Genomic DNA, 23,430 nt, shown 5'->3' with positions numbered 1-23,430 from the left:
CCACCTCAGCCTCTAGGAACAAAGGAGAGAAAAAAGTTTTGGAAAGTTTTATTACCTCATCCTGTGTTATCATCAGGAAGGGATACTAGTAGTAACTCACTGCCTTATTTGGCTTCTGTTAGAGTTGAAATGGCAATGTCAAGAAATGGTAACTGCTAATATCAGGAAGCTTCTAGTAACCTATCCTTTGTTCTCTCCATCCCCCTTACTTGACTCTTCATGACTAAATGCACAGAACATTAATTTATTCCATGCACCCCTTATGTAATACTGTGATTTTAGCTCCCATTAGAAATTTGATTGTATCCCTGGTTTCATGGGAATATACCTACAAAAATTCAGTTTGGTTCACCAGACATTATTGAGCCTATCATGTTAAAAGCCTGATTCTAAGCATCAAAAAACTTAAAACCTCTATTGACTACATTCTTATGTATGCCCCAACTAATTTTATTATAGATAGTTTATAGTTCAGTGTGGAATATGAGATGTAAGTGAAATTGTTATGAAAGAGTCATTAGTGCCTTAAAGAAAGTACAAAGAATTGTATGGAAGGGGCAAATTTGAAGATGGTTCTTGGCAAATGAGTAGAATTTTTTTTAATAGAGATTGAAGATAAGGGAATTTTCTTTCTTTCTTTTTTCTCCATTTTTGGCCACACTTTGAGACTTGTGGGATCTTAGTTCTCTGACCAGGGATAGAACCCAGGTGATAGAGAACATGCTGAATCCTAACCACTGTTCCTCTAGGGAATTCCCTAGGATAAGGGAATTTAAGGCAAAAGTAATATGTGTGCTAAAACATGGAGAAAACAAAATTCAAACATGTTAGCAGAAAGTACAAAAGTTCAAGTACAGTATACTTAAGAAAGATTAGTTGTGAGATAAAATGAGAGATTTACTCTGGAGATGGCTATGGAAAATCATGAAAGCCATGACACAGTATTAGAAACTTTCTTTTCTGTATAAAATGAATAAAACTAAAACTTTTAAACAGGGATATAAAGCACTAAGAACTGAGTGTTCACAGAGATCGTTTCTACAGAGTAGAGAGGAAGAAGTGTGAGAGAGAAAGATGAGAAATACAGGAGAGTCAGGATGTGGTTTCACAGTGACACGATGCAGAAGTCAAGTCTTAAAGAAGGGCTGCACCATCAGAAAAGGAACGGAGGATGCACGTGAGGAAGACCTGCAGGACTGAAAGTGTCGATAGCGGACGAGAAGGGTGCTGAGATCGCCTAGCTACTAGGGTGATGGTAGTGCATTGAAAGACAGGAGCGTCTGGGAGGAAAACAATCACGTTTGCGTACAATAAGGAAGTGAGTTTTTAGAAACACTTAATCATTTGGTTGCATCAGGTGTTAGCTGCAGCATGGAGTATCTTCATTTCGTCATGTGGGATCTTTCCTTGTGGTGCTGGACTCTCTAGTTGTGGCGCAGGCTCTGGGATATACAGGCTTCAGTAGCTGCAGCACTTGGTCTTTCTAGGTGTGGTGGGTAGGCCTCGTTGCTCCAAAGCACGTGGGATCTTAGTTCCCTGAACAGGGATTGAACCTGGGTCTCCTGTATTGCAAGGTGGATTCTTAACCACTGGACCACCAGGGAAGTCCCGTGATTTTTAACTATATTTGTAACTATCAAATTATTATTATTTTTTTTTACTTTGACAACTAAAAGGACTTTCACATATATCTATGTATGATTTTATGTGTATATGAAAGAGTATGGTCAAGCAGGGTTAGAAGACAGAGAATAAGTCAGTATAAGAATTTTGTGCAGACATTTTGTAGTGTCTATAGAGATTTCACTCTTAAACCTGTTTCCTGTACTTCACTGAATTATTTCTCTACTAGGGCAAGGTAAGGTGGTCATTATTTCAATGTGAGTCGATTCGTTTAATATTTTCACTAGCATTGACTGCATTCTGAATTCCTACCTAGTAAACATGCACTTGTGACCAAAGATATACCATAAAAAGCATAGATAAGGTATAATAAGTCACAGATGCTTCAATATGTGCTGAAACGTGACACAAAGGGCAAATCTTTTGAGGTAGTATGTGTAGCATTGCCTTTGTACATGAAAAACAATGCATTATTTTTCCCTGAACTTTTTTTTATTAAAGTAAGAGCATTTATTTGATCTGGATGAGAATTTCTTGGTTCCATTCAATTATGCTTAATTTTTATCTGATTTGGGTCACATTGTAATGCAATTTGGATTTCTTGTTTGGCAGGAGAGTATTTGGGATGATCTGTTTTGCTAGGGACATAGATTACTCATCAATTTTGGATTTGAAAATAAGCATTTAATCAAAAGAAGGATCAAGAGCTGACTTTAGAGCAAACATTAGTGAACTCTCAGTCCAACCACTGTCTGTAGTTCTTCCCATAATATGTCCTGATCTAGAAAAATGATGTTATATAACTTCCTGTTGTCTCAAGTTCTTTGTTGATAAAATACTTGAACACCAACAGTCATATTATATAACAGTTACACGTTTCTGCTGTGAAATCAGACACCATTTGTTTGATTTCCTGCCCCACTACTTAATGGCTATTTCTTGAAGGCTATTTCATACACACACAAAAATGGCTATTTTTTGAAGATTATGAAACATCTTTGTGACTCAGTTTCCCATCTGTAAGTGTTGACAGAGATAACCCTGGCGTGGGGATAAGTGAGATTATCTCCTTAAAGTTTTTAGAATATTGCCCAGCACTTGTAAACACCTAATAAGTATTATTATTGCCATTATTATTTCTTTCTCATTGGATGCATAAAGATTTAAGTCCTCTAAACCATTAGCTTTCATTATTACTATTAAAGTGTTAAAAATAAGAATTTTAGAGAACAGATATTAAGCATTTTCCCCTAGGAACAGTCTTTGATTTTTTTTTTTATTCTATCTCTTCCTTTATATTTCAGCTTTTAATCCAAGATGGAATGAAACATTCACATTTGTTATTCAGGTGCCAGAATTAGCATTGATTCGTTTTGTTGCTGAAAATCAAGGTTTAATAGCTGGAAATGAATTTCTTGGACAATATACTTTACCAGTTCTATGCATGAACAGAGGTAATATTCTGAAAAGTAAGATGACTGTGCTAATATTTATGTGTAACTTGAGTTTAACAAAGAGACTCTTTGATATACCAAATAGCTGTCTTCATTACAGATATGTAAAGAAAAAAAAATTTATATATATATATATATATATATATTGATATAGTTCTTCCTAGTGGAATTATAGAAGTATGTTCTGATACATAAGGTGGGATTGGGGACTGGGAATGCCAGGAAGACTAATTAGACAAACTTGACTTATATGAAAATTTCTCTGCATGGATTATAGCTCTTTTGTTTCAGTTAAGAGTAGGCATGACTGCCATGAAGGAATGAAGGATGGGAACCATTCAGAAGGGAGAAGCAGTGACTCTTTTTTTCCACCTGAGAAGAGACAGGGAGCCCAACACTCTTATCTTGACTCTTTTCAGAGCTGCCTTGCAGTCACCTCTCTGGGGTGATTTACAGTGTGCTCCCAATTTTATCCTTATATTTACTTCTCTAGTACCATCTGAGATGTACCTAGAAAACGGCCTTTCTGAAGCAGAAGGGTGATGGCTAATTTTGGAGATGCATCATTTTCGGGGCAGGGCAGGGGGGAAGTATGAGCTGTTGTGGTACTTAATATGAAGTTGGAGTAGAAACTTCAAATATTTTAGTTTGGAGGAAAATGAATATACATGATGGAATATAGTTGCATAGTCCTAGTTTTTATATGTACTTTATATTTCTTGCTGGGAAAGATTGAAGGCAAAAGGAGAAGGGGGAAGCAGAGGATGAGATGGTTAGATAGCATCACCGACTCAATAGACATGGATTTCTGGCACAACAACAGACAGCACAAGACTTGACATGAGACAGTCAATTTATATCTACCCCAAGTTTGAGATTCAGTAGAATACAGTGTATTTTTACAGTTAACACTGTAGCAGTGGAAAATATTTTGGGCATCCCTATAGCCCAACTCATGGACATGAATTTGAGCAAACTCCAGGAGATAGTGGTAGACAGAGGAGTCTGGCATGCTGTATAGTCCATGGGGTTGCAAAGAGTCAGACGACTGAGCAACAAACAACAAAGTATGTTATTTCTCAGGAGCCCTATTGGGGCCCCTGCTGATGAATGTATTTTTATTGTGTTAATCAGATGTGATTCCTTTTGCAGGTTACCGTCGTGTTCCTCTGTTTTCCAAAATGGGTGAGAGTCTTGAGCCCGCTTCCCTTTTTATTTATGTTTGGTACATCAGATAGCCACTCATGGTACTTGACATATCATTAGCTTACACATTGCAATAAAACAGTCTAGAATGAATGTCTAGATATTTTTTCTCTTTTTAAATTTATTTATTTATTATTATTTTATTATTTTTTAATGTAAAGAAAAATAATTATTTTGAAGTACTGAGCAAATTCACTTTTAAATATGCAAACGAGCAATGGAAACAAAACAAAAGCTTCAGTGGGTCCCGACTCAGCGTGACATCCTTGTCAGCCAATTTCTCTTCCCCCCCTGTTTCTGAGGCTGCTCTTTCAACTTGCTTGTATCATGTTTAATTCGTAGAATTTACAAGTTTCTAAAATATGTCTGAGTGAATAAGATACGTTGGCAAATATTTGGAGGTATAAAAGAAATGTGAAATCTAAGAGTGTTTTAACTTCTAGACACCCACTAGTGCATATTGTAGTGGGAAGGAATTGGATTCCAGGTGCTTAGTGCCCTTTTACATCCCGGAGAGTAATTAGCCCTTACACTGTCAGACTAGTTCTTAAATGCTGTGCACTGGATTGGGTACCCTGTAATTACATAGACGTTTTTATGAGTGCATATGATTTTGATTTGCGTTCAAACTGCCTTCCAGACTCTGTATCTCTAAAAGTGATCTACTACAGTGGCTTACATGCTCAGATCTCGGAATGAATTTGCACTGTGTCTGAATCTGCTTCCCTGGTGGCTCAGCTGGTAAAGAATCTGCCTGCAATGTGGTATACCTGGGTATGATCCCTGGGTTGGGAAGATCCCCTGGAGAAGGGAAAGGCTACCCACTCCAGTATTCTGGCCTGGAGAATTCCATGGACCATATAGTCCATGGGGTCTCAAAGAGTCAGATGCAACTGAGTGACTTTCACTTCCCTTCTGAATCTGCACTAAGTGTACATTGAAGTTAGTCTCTTGGTCAGATTTGAAAATTGCTGTGCTATTTCATATACTGGGCTTCTCACCATCAGCAAGGTTTTGCTTTACTAAATGTCATATGTAGAAGAATATGGTTCAGTGTTAACTGTTTTTCAAAAAACCAAGCATACTAATACTGATTCTACCATATTGTTGCATGGCAGTGAGGTGAAATCACCCAGTTGCCCTTTTGACAACAAAAAGAGCCATTATAAGTATTTCTTGAAATTAAATCTGACTTTATAATTAAAACAACAAAAATGACTCTTTGTTTATGATTGTTAATGCATTATCACTTGATAGCCAGAAAAATACACTAAAAGTCATCTACCATGTTTTCCTACTATCATGATTTAGCCTCAGAACTAAATATTTAAAATAAACATGCCACTGGGAATTGAAATACCCAGCCTATAAGAAGTTGGGTATCCCAGATTGCTCAGTGTATAATCATCCAGATCCTCCTTCATGGGCTGTCAGGAGTTAAGACCAAGAGACAGTCTTCCCAGTGGGCTTCCCCAGTGGCACGGTGCCTGCAGTGCAGAGGACTCCAGAGATGCAGGTTTGATCCTTGGGTTGGGAAGATCCTTTAGAGTAGGAAAGCACTGGTAAAAACTCATAGACTGAGGAGCCTGGCAGGCTATGGCTTATGGACTCACACAGGAGTTGGGCATAATGAGCACATAAGCACAGTCTTCCCAGGGGGGAAATGAACAGCCAATTCTCACAGGAATGCTTCTCTTTTGCCAGATTACAAAAGGATTTTATATTTATTTATAATGCTTTTATTTTATGAAAAAAACCAATTTCAAATCTCCCTGAAAACTAAGCCGGATACAAAGTCTTAGTGAAGCAGGCCTGGTGGTTCTGTGTGCAGAAACGTGGCTACTGTCCTTTGGCATTCCAGCTTCAGGAAGAGCCCTTCAAAAGGCCTCACGTGTGCATGTTTTAGTGACCTGAGCACAGAAATAGACTCTGGCATTTACTCTCAGATACCCTTCAGCTACCAGAGCACCCCGTCTCTTCAGCAGGTCATTCTTTAGTAAGGAAATTACTTCCACAAATTCTCCATCTCTTGACTGTGGCTTAGGCCTTACATTTTCATTATCATCTGCACGGAGAGTTATGGTAGAGATGTGCGGGGTGCAACTAATTTGACAAACCCAGATCCATACGTATGGCTGAAGAACATGCAGCATTACCCTTATAGCTGGTTTTCTTCCTCGAGCTCCCGAAGAGCAGCTGCTTCTGGGCTTTCGCTGTTATCCATCGGACCGGGGGGAATTCATGACAGTAGCCTCCCATCGGTGGTTGGAACTGCTTCACTAGAATGATGCGTTCCTAGCAAAGGGTTCTTTGAGGCTCTGGGGTAACTGCCACCCCCATCACCCGACTATCCTCTTTGCTTTGCTGTTTCACAACTTCTTGTGTGACCAGTAGGATCCCTGTAAGTTGTTTTTTCAAGCATGATCCATTCCAGAAGGATCTTATTTAAATCATTTACTGTTCAACCTAATAGCAAGTGGCCTGTTCCGCCCATTAATGCAAGGCTTTCACCTTCTCTAAACTCCTAAAGCCTTTTGAAGATTTGGAATTCCATGAAAGTTTAAAGGCTTTTATCGGTGAATATTGTAAGAGTTCCTTAATTCTTGAAGCAGAAAGAACTTATTTCTCATTTACACCAAAAAGATTTAAAATAAGGAAGAAAAAAGGCTTTCCTTTTCTCACTTTCCTTCAGGTACCACTCAAACTCAGCTCACTCTTTGAAGACAAAATCTTTCTTTAATATCCCACACTACTTTAGAAATGCAATTTTGAAAGGAAACATTAGATTGTTATTTCCCTTCCAGTAATCTTGGAATGTCTTTAGGCATGTCTGTTTTCATTTTATGTGCATTATTTATCATTTACATCACCCTTTAAATTAAACTGGTACCATTATTATTACTATTATTATTTTCTCACAAGAGCTTTTACCAGATACTACCCATAGAAACGCCACTGCCAGAGATGTTCTCATATTAGAGAAGATTGGGAATGGTGTGAAAAGCCAGCTTTGACTTATTTCTAAGCCTAATTCACTTGTAGAAAAATAATTGTGTTGGTGAGGGAAAAGAAACAGAAGAAACAGCTAAAATGAACCTCTAGGCTGTGCTAACGGAAGATCTTTTAGCTTTTAAACTCTAGTTTAAATGTCACTTCCTCAGGGTGGCCAACCATGACCTCCTAGATTAGGTTACATTCCTTGCTTTATGTCTCCATGCAACTGAGGAAAGTGACAGCTAGGAAGTGACTTTGCACTGTCAGGGAGGCCTTGGTGTTGCTGGGAGCTAGCCTGACACTCACAGTCAGGCTACGGTGTTCTTTTGCCAGACGTGAACGATTTCACATCAATACCCAACAGGGCCACTGTGTGACCACGATGGATAAGGAGAAAAACGGGACCAGTCTGTAAGTCTGCAACCCTGGTGGGGCACCTGACAGAAGCATGAATATTGTCCAAACACCAAAGTGCCAAACACTCCTGGGGAAACGTGAATGACTCTTGGATTCTTCACCTGCTTCCTTGGACCTTCTCTCAAATCATCTAACACAAGCCTGAATCCAACAGTACGTCCTTTGCTGAGACACTCCATGGCTCTTCATTTGTGTATCTCCCTCATTGAGATGAGGAGTCAACCCACTGTGTGTGTTTCTGGTGGTCTTTGGCTGGAGGTCATTAACACAAACCTGGACTCTTCCTTTTGTTACTCTCATGACCTTTTAGTGATCAATGACAGGAAAGTTTTGTTATGTCATTAATTTTGACCTTTATTTTTCTCCCCCTTGCTTCTGGTTGTTTAGAACTTCAAATAGAAAACATGCAGATCACAGTCTAGACTTACCTTGACTTTTGTTTGGGAGATGGTGGCCACTGGAGGCCACTGATGGTGGTTGCTCTTAAGTTGCCCTATTTTTGAAAGAAGTGTGGAAGAACTGCCTAGAGCTGTAAAAAGGAGGTCTTTATGTAAATTTTGGTTAGGGAGGAGTATATGGTGTCCTGAGATGCAGACATGAGAATCCCAGATTCCACTTGAAAAATTTATGCAAATTTCAGGGGTTATTTGGGAGCCACAAAGGCAGGAACTTCATGCTGTGGATTAGGATCGGGAAAATGGAATTGCTTACTTTTAGTGAAGCCCTTCTGGGCTTGACCAATGAACATTTTATTGAGAGACTATATGAATTAGATTCTATTTTCAGGAGTTATTGAAATTCCTTGTTTTTTGCTAGTCTCTAAACATTTGCTGAATTACATTTCTTTCAAGGTAACAACCCTCTGGAAATATTTGTACCAACAAAGCTTTCTTGTGATGCATTCTGGATTCTTAGGCCATAAAGTTTGAGTCCCCTGTAGTATTTGGAGGTAAGTTATTTTTACCAGCCACTAGAAATTTCCACTTAAACATCAAAAAGGTAGATTAAAGTGGAATTTGAGCTTATGAGAGGTTGGTCTTCTTTGAGTCTTGCATTCTTACGCATCACCTTAGCACATGGTAGTGGCGGGGATGGTGGTGGGAGCTGATGTTAAATTCCTTACAAACCTACACATTCGCAGGAACCCATGCTCTCTGTCTACTTTCCATTCCATTTGTATACAATTTAACCTTTAAAAAAATTATTTATTTATTTGACTGTGCCAGGTCTTAGTTGCAGCATGTGCGGACTAGTTGTTTTATGTTTCTGGTTTTTCGACCTAGAGGCATGTGGGATCTTACCTCCCCAACCAGGAATCAAATCCACACCCCCTGCATTGGATGGCGAAGTCTTAACCACTGTCCCTAAAGTTCTTTTTCTGATGACATGAGGAAAATTTTTGGTATTTCCCCCCTCTTATTGTTTTAATATTCTTTTCAGATAGTTTGAGCTGGATTTATACCTTTTTTTTTTGTTACTCCATCCTTTGGTCTGTCTATTTCTGTAGTTCATATAAGGATAACAGTGTTTCCTGGACCTGAGTGTCATGTTTACTTTTCCTATCCCTTCGCTCTGGCCTAGGCGTTTGTTTTTCTTTCTACTCTCAAAGTTCTGTCTTGAGGGAGATGAAGTCAGTGAATTTCATGTTTGTTCCACATCCCTTGTTCACATGAGTCTTGACCACCTTGATCCTCTGGAGTAGGTTTTGTTGTTATTATTTAGTTGCAAGTCATGTCTGACTCTTCTGTGACTCCATAGATTATAGCCCGCCAGGCTCCTCTGTCCATGGAATTCTACAGGCAAGGATACTGGAGTGGGTTGCCATTTCCTTCTCCAGGGGATCTTCCTTACCCAGGGATCAAACCCTCATCTCCTGCACTGGCAGGCAATTCTTTACCGCTGAGCCACCCAGGAAGTGGTTAGTCTCACCTAAACTGTTCCTTTCAGACCAATATCTGCTCCAGAGCAAGTCTTGACCTGTAACCATCCTGTCTGATTTCCCTTCAGTAAGTCCTCTGTTTGCTTCATTTTCCCTTACAGTACCAGTTCTAGAGATTTTCCAAATAGGTTCCCCTAGGCCCTCTTGCCAATAATTATTTTCTTTTGAAAGTCACATAATAATTCTTGGAATCCTTTACACCTGTCTTCCTGGGTTTCCCTCTCAAATATGACCAGATTTGCTTATCACTTAATTACTCTGTCTCAGTTTTTGAGAGATGGTTTCCCAGTTGTTCTTATAAAATGCTGCTGCTTTATGAGAAATCTTTTTAAAGTTTTTCTAATTTTAACTCTCTCTAGGATGTCATGATAGCTGCTCTCCAAGGCCTTTCCTCTTTTTATCTGGTTGACTTTTTTTTTGAACCAGTAACAATTGAAATATATTGCCGTTTTCGATTACTTTTTCAAGAGAAACTGGATTTGAATCTGTCACCTTTTTCACTTTGTAGTTCTCTCTCCTGGCTCTTAGCATCTCATTTCCCCTTCATATCTTCCCAGTTTATGTTTTTAAGACCCCAGTATTTCTTTCAAGGAAATATCATTCTCATTACTACTCTGTTTGATGCCTTCTATTTTATTTTCCTTTTTCTACTACCTTTGTTCTGATGGTAAGAAATTCCAGTTCCTTCTTGATTCCTGGGGTAAATCAGAATTTCAGAGCCAGAGGCTAACAGGCACAGACTTTTAAATTGCTTTTTCAGTTTTGGGGCATTTAATAATCTCAGTCAGTTATTTTTTGACCTCAGCCTAGGAAGAGGGCATATTCTCTTTATGGAAAGAATACCCATTTTTTTTTGATTTAAATATTAATAAAATCCACTTCCCTTCTGGCAATTGGAGGCATGGTTGAAATATCTGAACTCTAATAATTAGAGTTTCTTTAATTATCAAATGCAGTACCTCCTTGAGACTAGTGTTATTTCTTTGACTGAAGACTGTGGACATGACACACAAATTCAGGTTTGGCCCCATCTCTTCCACAGCTGTTATCCTAAAGTCACTTCAAAATAATACACACACGCACACACACACACACACACAAGAACACAGTTTGGGGAAGTTGATACAGTAGGAAACATATCTGTCTCTGGAGCTAAGAATTTTAAGCTCTAACTTTACTAGAGCTTGTAGCACACTTTAAATTCAGCTAATGTTCAAATTTCTGGCCTAGTTATTTTGAGATATGGCTGAGAAATCCATTAAAGAAAGCAGCCGATGTTCTTTTATCACCTAATGCTTAAAAAGCTTAAGAAAATTTTAAAAGGGTTATCTTTCTCTTATAGTCTGTTTTGTTCTAAAGACTAAATCTTACATGGTCTGTACTCATTAATGTCTAAAGGTTTAATGCTATATCCCTTTAATGATAAAAACCAGTCATTTGGTGCAATCTAAGCCATTACAAACTACCAAGGTTAATAAATCCACATAGCCCGTGCTTACCAAAGCCTAAAGTCCAAGCAGTGTCTCTTGGTCTACTGAAACTTGTGTTGATGCTGTGTTCACTCCAACATTAAAAAAAAATTTTTTTTTAATTTAATTTTGGCTGTGTTGGGTCTTCATTCTTGTGTTGGCTTTTCTCTAGTTTCGGCGAGCAGGGGCTACAGTTCATTATAGGGCATGGGCTTCTCATTGCAGTGGCTTCTCTTGTTGCCAAGCACAGGCTCTAGGGCTCATGGGTTTCAGTGGTTTCAGCATGTGAGTTTTAGTAGTTGTGGCTCCTGGGCTCTAAAGCACAGGCTCAGCAGTTGTGGTACATGGGCTTAGTTGATCTGCAGCATGTGGGATCTTTCCAGAGCAAGGATCAAACCATGTCTCCTGCATTGGCCGGTGGATTCTCCATCACTGAGCCAACAGGGAAGCCCTCCAATATTTTTTTGAAGAAAAAGTGTTAGGTTTAATATGTTTATCTAAATTGTATTGAGAACATTCTGGATCCTGTGCTAAGAAATAAAGTATATCTTAATTTGTGACATTTGTGTTAACAATATGAGGGTTAAGGTTGCTGGGCAGTTTAGTCACTAGAATTTCTCTCATGTATTAAATCTTCACTTTGGGCCTAGATAATATGTCAGTCATGGTAGCTCTTCAATAATCCATTTCTTTTTGGGAATCAAGTCCTGACCTTGAGCTGTGTTTGCTAGAAATGAGTCTGTTACCATAACCGCTTAATTGTTTGATATCGGTAGCCATGTCATATCTGTGACCCTCAGTTTCTTTTAGCCTGCTCTTTTTGAGATGTCTTAGTTTTCTGTGGAAGTTTCTCAGGGATTTTGAAGATGAGAATGCAGGGGTTGGGGTTCATGGGATGGGCAGTCGTCCAGTGCTTCCAGTCCCTCACATCCAGGTAACTTAAAAATCCGCCCCTCCCCCAGTGTGTATGTAAACAATACATTCAAGAATTCATTTGACTGGAAAGTTTACACTATGAGACATTTGAATATTATTAGTTTCTAAAACTATAATAATCTCTCCCTTCCCCATCTCATTGGGTTTCCCTGATAGCTCAGTTGGTAAAGAATCCACCTGCAATGCAGGAGACCCCAGTTCAATTTCTGGGTCAGGAAAATTCACTGGAGAAGGGATAGGCTACCCATGACAGTATTCTTGGGCTTCCCTTTTGGATCAGCTGGTAAAGAATCCTCCTGCAATGTGTGAGACCTGGGTGTGATCCCTGGTTGGAAAGATGCCCTAGAGAAAGAAAAGGCTACCCATTGCAGTATTCTGGCCCAGAGAATTCCATGGACTGTATAGCCCATGAGATCACAAAGAGTTGGACACGACTGAGCGGCTTTCACTTCCCCATCTCATTAGACTTCTTGTAAAAGGCAAATAAAATACAGATATAAAAAGGCTAAAAGAGCTGTAAAACATGATATGAATGAGAGTTAAGACTAGGAACCTTGTTTTTCTCGTTCACTGGTGTGTCATTCAGTCATTATTCAGGCATTTAATTTATAAAGACTTACTAAGCATCTACTACATGCCAGGTTTTTGTAGGGGCTAGAACAGCAAAACAAATGAAGACTCAATGTTAGATTCATTTGTTAGAGCTGCCATAAAAAATTACACCAACTTGGTGACTTAAACAACAGAAATGTTTTTGTCTCACACTTCTGGGAGATACAAGCCTGAAATTAAGGGGCTGGCAGTGTTGGTTCCTTCTGACAATCTGTTCCACGCATCTCTCCTAGCTCAGGTAGTTTGTTGGTATTCCTTGGCTTATACATGCATCACTTTAACCTCTACTTCATGTTTTCATATGGCGTTCTCTCTGGTTGCAGGTCCATGTCCAGATTTCCTCCTTTTATAAGGACGCTGGTCTTATTGGATTACAGGCCCACTCTACTCTAGGATGACCTCTTCTTAGCTAGTTACATCTGCAGTGACCCCATTTCCAAATAAAGTTGCATTTTGAGGTTACTGGTGGTTACTGTGCTTTGTTGTGCTCAGTTGTGTCCAACTCTTCCGTGACCCCATGGACTGTAACCCTACAGGGTCCTCTGTCCATGGAATTTCCCAGGCAAGAATACTGGAGTGGTTGCCATTTCCTTCTCCAAGAGATCTTTCCAAACCAGGGATCGAACCCACATTTCCTGCATTGGCAGGCAGGTTCTATATCACTGAGCTACCTGGGAAGCCCTTCTGGTCGTTAGGACTTATCAATTTTGAGGGGACATAATTCAGTCCATAAAACTTACGTAGTGAAAGTGAAAGTGAAGTTGCTCAGTCGTGTCCGACTCTTTGTGACCCCGTAGACTGTAGCGTACCAGGCTCCTCTGTCCATGGGATTTTCCAGGCAATAGTACTGGAGTGGATTGCCATTTCCTTCTCCAGGGGATCTTCCCAACCCAGGGCTCGAACCTGGGTCTTCTGCATTGTAGACAGATGCTTTACCGTCTGAGCCACCAGGGAAGTCCAAAACTTACATAACATCTGTCTAAATATAAAAGTTATAAATAAAGCCAAGAAGTCATTAAGTGCAACATGTCTTGTTCTCCTCTATAAACACCTGAAAAGACAGCTTTTAATGGAGAATTCTTGGATGTCTTAGAGATCTGTGTTGGATTATGGTGACCTGAAAAGGACTGGGTCCTCTCCTAGAACTGGCTCTCCTTCTGTATGTCCTGTTTCGCCTACAGGCTCCCTCCTGTACTGTCAGCGGCCTCATGCACATTTGTGGACGCTCCAGCTGGTACATTTAAGCTGCATCCATATACACTGTAAGCAGCTTGCCCTTGGCCACCACTGGAGCCTAGGCATTCCTCGCCCTGATGTGGTGTCTGACTTCAGGCGAATGGATCCTTAGAAGGCCTGCAGAGGCTGTTTGGGCAGGGAATTCTGGAGTCATGTGTACCTAGAATTTGGTCTAGAATGAGGCTTGTGGGTATAGGTGAGTCATAGACCTCACCATAGGTATATGGTGAGGGCACCTGAGCAAGGATTCTTCTTGCCTGGGTCTATAGCTGTACTGTCAGTGACAACACTTCTTGAGAGTCTTGTGTTTTAGTGAAAGGATACAAAACATGAATAATAAAAAAATAAATAAGTAAATTGTATAGAATGTTCAAAGGTGATAAGGATATAAGAAAAAAAGTAGAGCTAAGTGGGAAGGATCTGGTGTGTATTTGAGGACAGAGCAGGTTTCAGTATGACACAGACAGGTCGAGATGGAAACATATGACCAAAACTTGAAAGAGGTGAGAGAACAGGTAGGTGGATACATGGGACAAAAACACATTTTGGAGGAAAGGAGCTGCGTGATAAAGATTCCAGTGAAGAAGCATATGCCTAGAACACTCAGGGAATGGAAAGGGGGCCAGTGTTTCTTGAGTGTGTTGAGCATAGGAGGATGTAATGGGAGTTAAAATCAGAGAGATGACCAATGGGAGGTCAGATCACATTGGGCTTTTAGGCTATTTTGAAGGTTTGTGCTTTTACTCTGAGATTAGAAGGCTCTGCAAGGTTTTGAGCCAGAAGAACAATAGGATGACTCCAATTGCTGAGTTGAGAATACACTGTAAGGACTTCTCTGTAGCTCAAACAGTAGAGAATCTTCTTGCAACACAGGAGACCTGAGTTTGATTCTTGGGTTGGGAAGATCTTCTGGATAAGGAAATGGCAACCCACACCAGTATTCTTGCCTGGAGAATCCCAAGGACAGAGGATCCTGGCAGGATACAGTCCGTAGGGTCACAAAGAGTCTGACATGACTGAGCGACTGAAACTATTACTATTACTATAAGGGCTGCTGCTGCTAAGTCACTTTAGTCGTGTCCGACCCACCAGGCTCCCCCATCCCTGGGATTCTCCAGGCAAGAACACTGGAATGGGTTGCCATTTCCTTCTCCAATGCATGAAAGTGAAAAGTGAAAGTGAAGTCACTCAGTCAGGTCCGACTCTTAGCGACCCCATGGACTGCAGCCTACCGGGCTCCTCCGTCCATAGGATTTTCCAGGCAAGAGTACTGGAGTGGGGTGCCATTGCCTTCTCCCAACTGTAAGGGCAGGTGGGGTAAACACAGAAACTAAGACTATTTAGAAGAAGGCAATTGTAGTAATTTGGGCCAAAGTTGATAGGATTGCCTTGAACAGGAGAGGAAACAGATGGAGAGGGGTAAGTGGTTGGATCTGGGAAAAGTTGACTATACTTTGTGTGTCCATTCGTCCTATTCATCTTGTTGTGATTCCTTCTTCTTATCTCCAGTTGTAGAAATTTTCTACTAGTCTTCAGATTATTCTTATTTATAGTTGCTCTGTTGTTGTTCAGTAGCTAAGTTGTATCTGACATGGACTGCAGCACTCTGAGGCTCCTCTGTCCTTCACTATTGCCCAGAGTTTGTGCAAATTCATGTCCATTGAGTGGCTGTCTTTAGAAATAGCTGAGTTGCTTTGTAATTGGTTGTTATTTTGGTGTGCTTATGGAAGGAGGCGAATTCAGAGTCTTCCTACTCCATCATCCTGGCCATTCTTTGGGCTGGAGTTGTAAAACTGGGGAATACATAAGAGATAAGTGTTCAATTCCTGGGTTGGAAAGATTCTGGGTTGGAAAGACCCTGGAGGAGGATGTGGCAACCCACTCCAGTATTCTTGCCTGGAGAATCCTATGGACAGAGGAGGCTGGTGGGCTACAGTTCATGGGTCACAGAGTCAGACATGACTGAAGCAACTTAGCACGTATGTAGCATATGATATTTAAAGCCATCAAAATGGGATGAGACCAGTAGGGAGTGGAAGTTGATGGAGAAGAGGACCAAGGACTGGGCCCTAGACACTTCAACATTGGAGACTGTGGAGATGCTCCTGCACAGAAGACTGAGAAGGAGGGACCAGTGTTATAGAAGGAAAGCACAAGGGGGTGTTGTATTCTGGAAGCCAAAGGAAGAGCTTTGAGAAAGAAGGTTATTGACTGTGTATTTCAATGCTGCTGATAGGTAAGTTTGGATCAGGGCTAAATAGCTAAATCCCAAGGAAACTAAATAGCTAAATCCAAAGGAATCAGTTTGGAAACTGACCTTTGGATTTAGCTTTGTGGAGGTCAGTAGGTATCGTGACAAAAGCAGTTTTGTTGAAGTGTTTGGGACAAACATCTACTTGGAATGATCTGAGAGAAAATGAGAAGAGAAAATCTGGAGGCAGAGATTAGAGACAACCATTTTGAAAAGTTCTGCTGCAGAAAAGAGCCAGTCAATTAGATGAATATTTGGAAAGAAGACAGAAGTGCTGAGATATTTTTTAGAATAGTTGTTCCATCATGTAACCATGTATGTTGAAGAGACTTGTCTAGAAGAGAATAAAGAAATGATGCTTTTGCATAGAGGAGAATTCCAGTACTGTTTTTGAGGAGGTAAGAGGTTGTTGTTGTTCAGTCCCTCAGTCATGTCTGACTCTTTGCGACCCCATGGACTGCATCATGCCAGGCTTCCCTGTCCTTCATCATCTCCCAGCATGCTCAGACTCATGTCCATTGAGTTGGTGATGCCATCCAACCATCTTGTGCTCTGTCATCCCCTTCTCCTCCTGCCTTCTATCTTTCCCAGCATCAGAGTCTTTCTCAACGAGTTGACTCTTTGCATCAGGTGGCCAAAGTATTGGAGCTTCAGCTTCAGCATCGGTCTTCCGATGAATATTCAGAGTTGATTCCTTTAGGACTGACTGATTGGATCTCCTTGCAGTCCAAGGGACTCTCAAGAGTCTTTTCCAAATCCACAGTTCAAAACCATCAGTTCGACTGAGCTGGATAATCCCTCTTATAATATTTCTTTTTCTAAATGTTATTTAGAAACTTCAAGTGAGAAAAACAGCTCTTTGGAGGATGAAACGTCACATGTATAAAATACACGTTTTAGGATCATTTTTTTTTTCTGGCCTATTTGAAATGCAAAGCCTCACTGAAAATCGATTTTGACAGAATTTCAATGTATCAGTCAAACTGTTGTGTGATTTTTATGTGTGGTGTTCTGTTATTGTTTTAAATAATTTTGGTTCTTCTCAGTTTCCAAAGATACATTTTATTGTGCTAAGAAATACAAAGCAATTTGTCTTGCCAGATGAGCTTCAGGAGTTATGTTTGTCTAAGGAATGTTGTCTGTGTTTTAAATGAACATATAATTGTTTACCAAAAGCTTGAGAAATGTACTTCAGTGTTTCAGAGGATCATTTGACTTCTGTGCACTAACAGCTGAGTCGTTTTGTGGTATTTACAGATTCTTCTTAACTGTAAATACAACTTGGGGGGTTATAATAAATGTTGGGGGAGAGTTGTAATAAATGACTGATGTCAATAGGAATTCAAGGAAGGCTGGAGCAAGATAGCGTGGGGTGGGGTGGTTATGGATCTATAAGTGAATAAAATATATACTACTGGGACTAGAGTCTGACAAACATTTTTTGCCCTGAAGACCGTCTTCCTTTGAAAAGGAAATTCCTGGGGGGAAAATGTACCAGATGATGAGGACCAACCAGGAGACAAACCAGTAATTCTGTGCTATGGAAGAAAACATGCTGGCTGTCCTTTTGTTAAGGATGTAATTACACTTTTTTTTTTTTTTTTTTAATTGTATATTAGATGACCTTACTGCAGTTTTTACCTGTTATAAATAAAGAGACCTTGATGTTTTAAAAAAACCAAAAATCAGTTCTTTGGTGCTCAGCCTTCTTTATAGTCTAACTCTCACATCCATACATGACTACTGGAAAAACCATAGCTTTGATTAGATGGATTTTTGTTGGCAAAGTAATGTCTTTGCTTTTTAATATACTGTCTAGGTTTTTCATAGCTTTTCTTCCAAGGAGCCAGCGCCTTTTAATTTCATGGCTGCAGTCACTGTCCACAGTGTTTTTGGAGCCCAAGTAAACAAAGCCTTTCACTGTTTTCATTGTTTCCCCATCTCTATGCCATGAAGTGATGGGACAAGATGCCATGATCTTTGTATTTTGAATGTTGAGTTTTAGGCCAGCTTTTTCACTCTCCTCTTCTGCCTTTGTCAAGAGGCTCTTTGGTTCCTTTTCACTTTCTGCCATTAAGATGGTGTCATCTGCATATCTGAGGTTATTGATATTTCTCCCTGCAGACTTGATTCCAGCTTGTGATTCATCCAGCCCAGCATTTCACATGATGTACTCTGCATATAAGTTAAATAAGCAGGGTGACAATATACAGCCTTGACATATTCCTCCCCAATTTGGAACCAATGTGTTGTTCCAGGTTTGGTCCTCACTGTTGCTTCTTGACCTGCATACAAGTTTCTCAGGAGGCAGATAAGGTAGTCTGTTATTCCCATGTCTTTAAGAATTTTATACAGTTTGTTGTGATCCACACAGTCAACGCTTTCGCACAGTCAATGAAACAGAAGTAGATGTTTTTCTGGAATTCCCTTGCTTTTTCTATGATCCAAGAGCTTCCCAGCTGGCACAATTGGTAAAGAACCACTTGCCAATGCATGAGCTAAGAGGACCTGGAGTCAAATGTACAAGCTGAGGGATTGGTTTTGGGTAGGAGCTGGGGTGGTTTTTCTATGATAATAAGTAGAAAGGTGGAATGTAGACTGTGCTGAGTGGGTAGATATGCTCGTGGACTGATTCCAATTTCTAAGTGAAGTAGGAAACACAGTCATCAACTGAGAGTGAGGATTACGGTAGAGGGTTCTGGGGTTTCATCAGAGAGAAGGATATGGAATCACTCTATTAGAAAAGGACAGGGAATCGACCTGAAACACCCAGTCACTGCCCAGAGGATTATGGATGATTTGACTCACATGATCATGTGTTCAGAGCAAGACCATATCAGCCCACACTAGGCACACATGTATTTTCAATGAATAAATGTACAGTCTTTTACATGTTTACGCCAATGACTGTATAAAAAAGAGCTTAAGTTGCCTTTTTAACATACACACAGGAGAACGCTGAGTAAAGCAAGGGTTTTAATAATTTAATTGGCAGGAATTTTTTAAAGCAATTTAATTCTCTTAAAAAATATGATAAAGTGCCTTGATTTGTACCTACTTTGCAGGTGGAAATCTGCAGGATTTTGAAAAAGTTAATTTACGGCTGCACTGGGTCTTGCTGCTGTGTAAGGGCTTTCTCTATCTGCGGTAAGCTGGAGTACTTTCTGGTGGTGGTGCGTGGGCTTCTTGTTGCGATGGCTCCTCTTGTTGTGGGGCACAGCTCTAGGGCTCCCAGGCTCCATAGTAAGGCACTAGGGCGTAGTTGCCCTGTGGCGTGTGAGATATTCGTTCCCTGACCAGGGATCGAACCTGTGTCCCCTGCACTGCAATGTAGATTCTTAACCACTGAATCACCAGGGAAGTCCCTCCAGGATTGTTTACTAAGGTCACGATGGGTATGAAAGTAGGTTCAGAAGTAAGAAAACTTTTTGTTGTACAGAAAAGATGTTTTGATCAGAGGGGAGGGTTTCAGAGTTTGAGATCTTTGAATTAAGGTATACCACAGTTTAAAATGTGATAATGCCTCTGATTGGGTGATATCCAGTGGTGATGAGTATTGAAGACGGTGAAAAACTACAAAAATTCTTCCAAAAATTGGATTTAAGAATTTTAGGCATTTATGATTGGTTTTTCTGTTAGAAAATAACTATAGTATTCTGCCAGAGCTTACTAATGCCTTCAATACATATAAGATTATAAGTGGATGTATAGGTATATATACTTAATTCAGATTTTAAAAACTTGTTTCAGATATACTTAGGTCTTGAAGTGATAAGATTTATTTGCTTTGTTTTTTTTTTGAAAACTACATTAAAAGTATTGCTTTTAACTATAGGCACATAATTATAAAGTGCACGCATGTTTGATTTAAAAGATACACTAAAATATCCTTTTATTATTTTACATATTGAATTTACACAATCAGTTGGAGAAATGGTTCTAAGAAAACAGTGAAATACACAGAGAATAAATAACTAAAAACATTGATTCTGATTTCTTTTCTCTGTGTCCTTAATTTACCACACTACGTTTGATTAAAAAAATGTCCTGATCTTGTGATAGAGAGGCCCAAAAGTGAAAAAAATATGAGTAGTTAATGAATCTGTATGTTCAAAGCAATGCTCAAATTATACTGTTACCTAGTGGATACCATTTTTCTTCATTGAGTGTGACACTGCAGAGTTGGATGTTAATTGCTCCTACAAACGTGGTTTTGCTCTTTACAATAAGCATTAAGACATGTCCTTGGAGCTCTGTGACTTCATCATATACTACCTGAAAGGGGAGAGAATTTTGAAAATATAAATTAGATATGCTTAAATGCATCTTTTAAAAAATATTTCTTTTAACAAAATAATTGCATCTCATATTTTGTACCTTGGAATGGACAGGTTAATGTTGTTAGAATCTTTCATTTCTAACTCTTAATTCTGAAGAGCTAAAGGTTCTGCTAACATGAAGGAGTTTAATGACAAAGTATTTCTTAAGAAGCTTAAAATTTACTCTGATTCCATTAATAATTGTCTATCCCAAATTTAATAAGGTTGCAAATCATTCTCTAGGAAGAAATTTAAATACTTACCACCTTTTAACTGTCCTTGAATTTATGTGCAGCATGGAGCCTTGAACACTATTTTTCTTTGTTGAAGGCTAATGAGGAAATCAGACCAATCTCCATGATTTCCTTGTGTTAATGTAGTCCAACAATATTTCCTTCTCCATGTGAAGCAGTCATACTATGGTTACTTTAATTTAAAATTGTTTAATATTTAGTTATGAAAATATATGCTCATTAAGTAAAATATGGGGATGAAACAGAAATGAATATAAAAGAACATTTTTATATTTCTACCATTAGGAGATAATTATAGTTAACATTTTGCTGTGCTTTTTGTTTTCTATATATAATCAATTTTTAGATTCTGAGCTATGATTATGTTGTGTGTACAGTTTTGTGTCTTTCTTCTTTTCATTTACTAGTCATGGAACTATTTTTAAGGAGAGAGAGCTATTCAACTGCGATTTATAATATCCAAGAAGTAAGTTACAGGCATTATCACTGTGTTCCTGCAGTGGTAAAGAAACTTTAAAAACTGCAGGATCAAGAAGTTAGTTATACATCATAATAGGAGGAGATTGCTGTGTATAAACCCAAAGTGGTTGCCAAGGAAACTCCTTATAACACATTTAGAGGAGTCTCATATGATGCTACAAATGTGCTTGCTTTTTATAGTGAAGCTACAAGATAGAAAGAAGTGCTTTATATGCAAAGAAGAATCAGAGGAAACAAATTGAGAGGAAAGCCTTGAATCTTCTAGGAAGCCTGCTCAGTGTGTATGGATGTGATTTCTGGCCATCTTAAGATATCAATGAAATTCCACTAAAGAATCTACCAGCAGCTCTGAGCAGTGATTTATTTATCAAAAAAATAATAATTCAATTAAGGGATATGACATACAATACAGGATGTTGATGCAGTCTATATTACTTCTTGTGACAGCTCCTGGCTACCTACTCTTCTATTATCTTGCTCCCATTCCAGGCAGGAGATTACCTTTTAAATTCTTGTGTGTGCGTACTAAGTCACCTCAGCTGTGTCCGACTCTTTGAGACCCCATGGACTGTAGCCTGCCAGACTCCTCTGTCCATGGGATTCTCAGGGCAGAACTGCTTATTCAAGTTATTCCACTTAAGTTCTTGAGTTCCCCCAGATAGTAAAGGATTTTAAGGGCTGCCTTAAAAATTTCAAAGTCTTACTGATGTAATTCATCTTTAATGGCAAAGAGAAGTCTAACGTGGACTCTGAATCACTCTTATCTCCTGAACACCTATTTTTCCAGGACTTCAGAGTAAGCTCCTTTTCCTCTTCTCTATGGTGGTTATTTTGAACTGTCTAAATTATCCTCCATTTTCCTCCCCACAACACATTCGGCAGATACACTCAATTCCTATTTTACAGAGGAAATAGACAAAGGGCTCTTCAAAGTGTATAAAAAAAAATGGAATAGCTCTGACCATTAGGCTTTTGGAAAATCTGGTTTCAGAACACTGGGAATCTTATAAATTAGTGCTAAAGATGTAACTTTCTAAGAAACATATCTATGATACATATTTATTTAAATCTGTTGTCACTATGACTGCAAGGAGATCCAACCAGTCCATTCTGAAGGAATCAGCCCTGGGATTTCTTTGGAAGGAATGATGCTAAAGCTGAAACTCCAGTTCTTTGGCCACCTCATGCAAAGAGTTGACTCATTAGAAAAGACTCTGATGCTGGGAGGGATTGGGGGCAAGAGAAGAAGGGGACGACAGAGGATGAGATGGCTGGATGGACGTGAGTCTGAGTGAAGTCCGGGAGTTGGTGGATGGACAGGGAGGCCTGGCGTGCTGTGATTCATGGGGTCGCAAAGAGTCGGACACGACTGAGCGACTGATCTGATCTGATAGTTCTTCCTCCATTTACAATGGGGTTACATCCAGATGGGCTTATAAACCCATGGTAAACTGAACAGGTGGCGCTAGTGGTAGAACCTGCCTGCCCATACAGGAGACATAAGAGACCCGGGTTCGATCCCTGGGTTGGGAAGATCCCCTGGAGGAGGGCATGGCAACCCACTCCAGTATTCTTGCCTGGGGAAATTCCATGGACAGAGGAGCCTAGAGGGCTACTGTCCATGAGGTTGCAGAGTCGGAGACAACTGAGCAACTGAGCACACACACACTTAACCCGTCGAACATCATAGCTTAGCCTCATCTACCTTAAATGCATTCAGGACACTTATGTCAGCCTACAGTTAGACAAAATCATCTAACACAAAGCCTCTTCTATAACAATGTGTGTATGTCTCATATAATTTATTGGATACAGTACTGAAAGTGAAAAGCAGAATGGCTGGCTGGGTACAAAATGGTTGTGAGAGTATTGGTTGTTTACTCTCATGATTGCGTGACTGACTGAGACTTGTGGCTCACTGCCACTGCCCAGCATCAGGAGAGAATATTCTACCACGCACTGATAAGCTGGGAGAAGATCAGAATTTGTAGTACAGGTTCTACTGAATGCATACCGCTTTTGCACCACTGTAAGTTCAAAAAATTTCAGGTTGAACCAGCCCAAGTTGGGGGCCATCTGAATGAACTTTCTTATTTGAATATGGTGATAATATTTACCTTTTAGTATTGTGAAGAAGAATAAAATGAGAGAATGAATATAATTAGCCTTGGTGCAAAACCTGGTACATAGTAAACACTAATGAATTATAACCAAAAAAGATCCATCAAATACACAAAAAA

The 23,430-nt window shown here is 39.5% G+C and overlaps 2 protein-coding genes, 1 non-coding gene and 1 pseudogene across 6 annotated transcripts in view; 1 reads left to right on the top strand and 3 right to left on the bottom strand.

Moving 5' to 3' along the window:
- The window catches only part of PLCZ1 (phospholipase C zeta 1), a 48,670-nt gene extending 44,328 nt beyond the window's left edge, over positions 1 to 4,342 (top strand). The window contains exons 13-14 of the mRNA XM_027543542.1: positions 2,928 to 3,077; positions 4,230 to 4,342. Of these exons, the coding sequence (XP_027399343.1) occupies positions 2,928 to 3,077; positions 4,230 to 4,315 (236 nt within the window). The 3' untranslated portion in view covers positions 4,316 to 4,342. The remainder of the gene's footprint in view (positions 1 to 2,927; positions 3,078 to 4,229) is intronic.
- A 790-nt stretch (positions 4,343 to 5,132) lies between these two features.
- LOC113892537 lies at positions 5,133 to 9,463 on the bottom strand (annotated as a pseudogene).
- Positions 9,464 to 13,532: 4,069 nt separating this feature from the next.
- Positions 13,533 to 13,604, bottom strand: TRNAC-ACA. Its single transcript has one exon. It is a non-coding gene; the product is annotated as a tRNA-Cys (tRNA).
- A 5,496-nt stretch (positions 13,605 to 19,100) lies between these two features.
- The window catches only part of PIK3C2G (phosphatidylinositol-4-phosphate 3-kinase catalytic subunit type 2 gamma), a 664,807-nt gene continuing 660,477 nt past the window's right edge, over positions 19,101 to 23,430 (bottom strand). For all 4 annotated transcript variants that reach the window (XM_027541447.1, XM_027541446.1, XM_027541448.1 and 1 more), the window contains one exon: positions 19,101 to 20,412. In XM_027541447.1, the coding sequence (XP_027397248.1) occupies positions 20,260 to 20,412 (153 nt within the window). In that variant the 3' untranslated portion in view covers positions 19,101 to 20,259. The remainder of the gene's footprint in view (positions 20,413 to 23,430) is intronic.

Source organism: Bos indicus x Bos taurus, chromosome 5, assembly GCF_003369695.1.
Source record: "Bos indicus x Bos taurus breed Angus x Brahman F1 hybrid chromosome 5, Bos_hybrid_MaternalHap_v2.0, whole genome shotgun sequence".
In the NCBI taxonomy this organism is placed as follows: Eukaryota; Metazoa; Chordata; class Mammalia; order Artiodactyla; family Bovidae; genus Bos; species Bos indicus x Bos taurus.
Note: the sequence above shows the minus strand (reverse complement) of the source record. Positions and strands in the feature narration are given on the sequence as shown.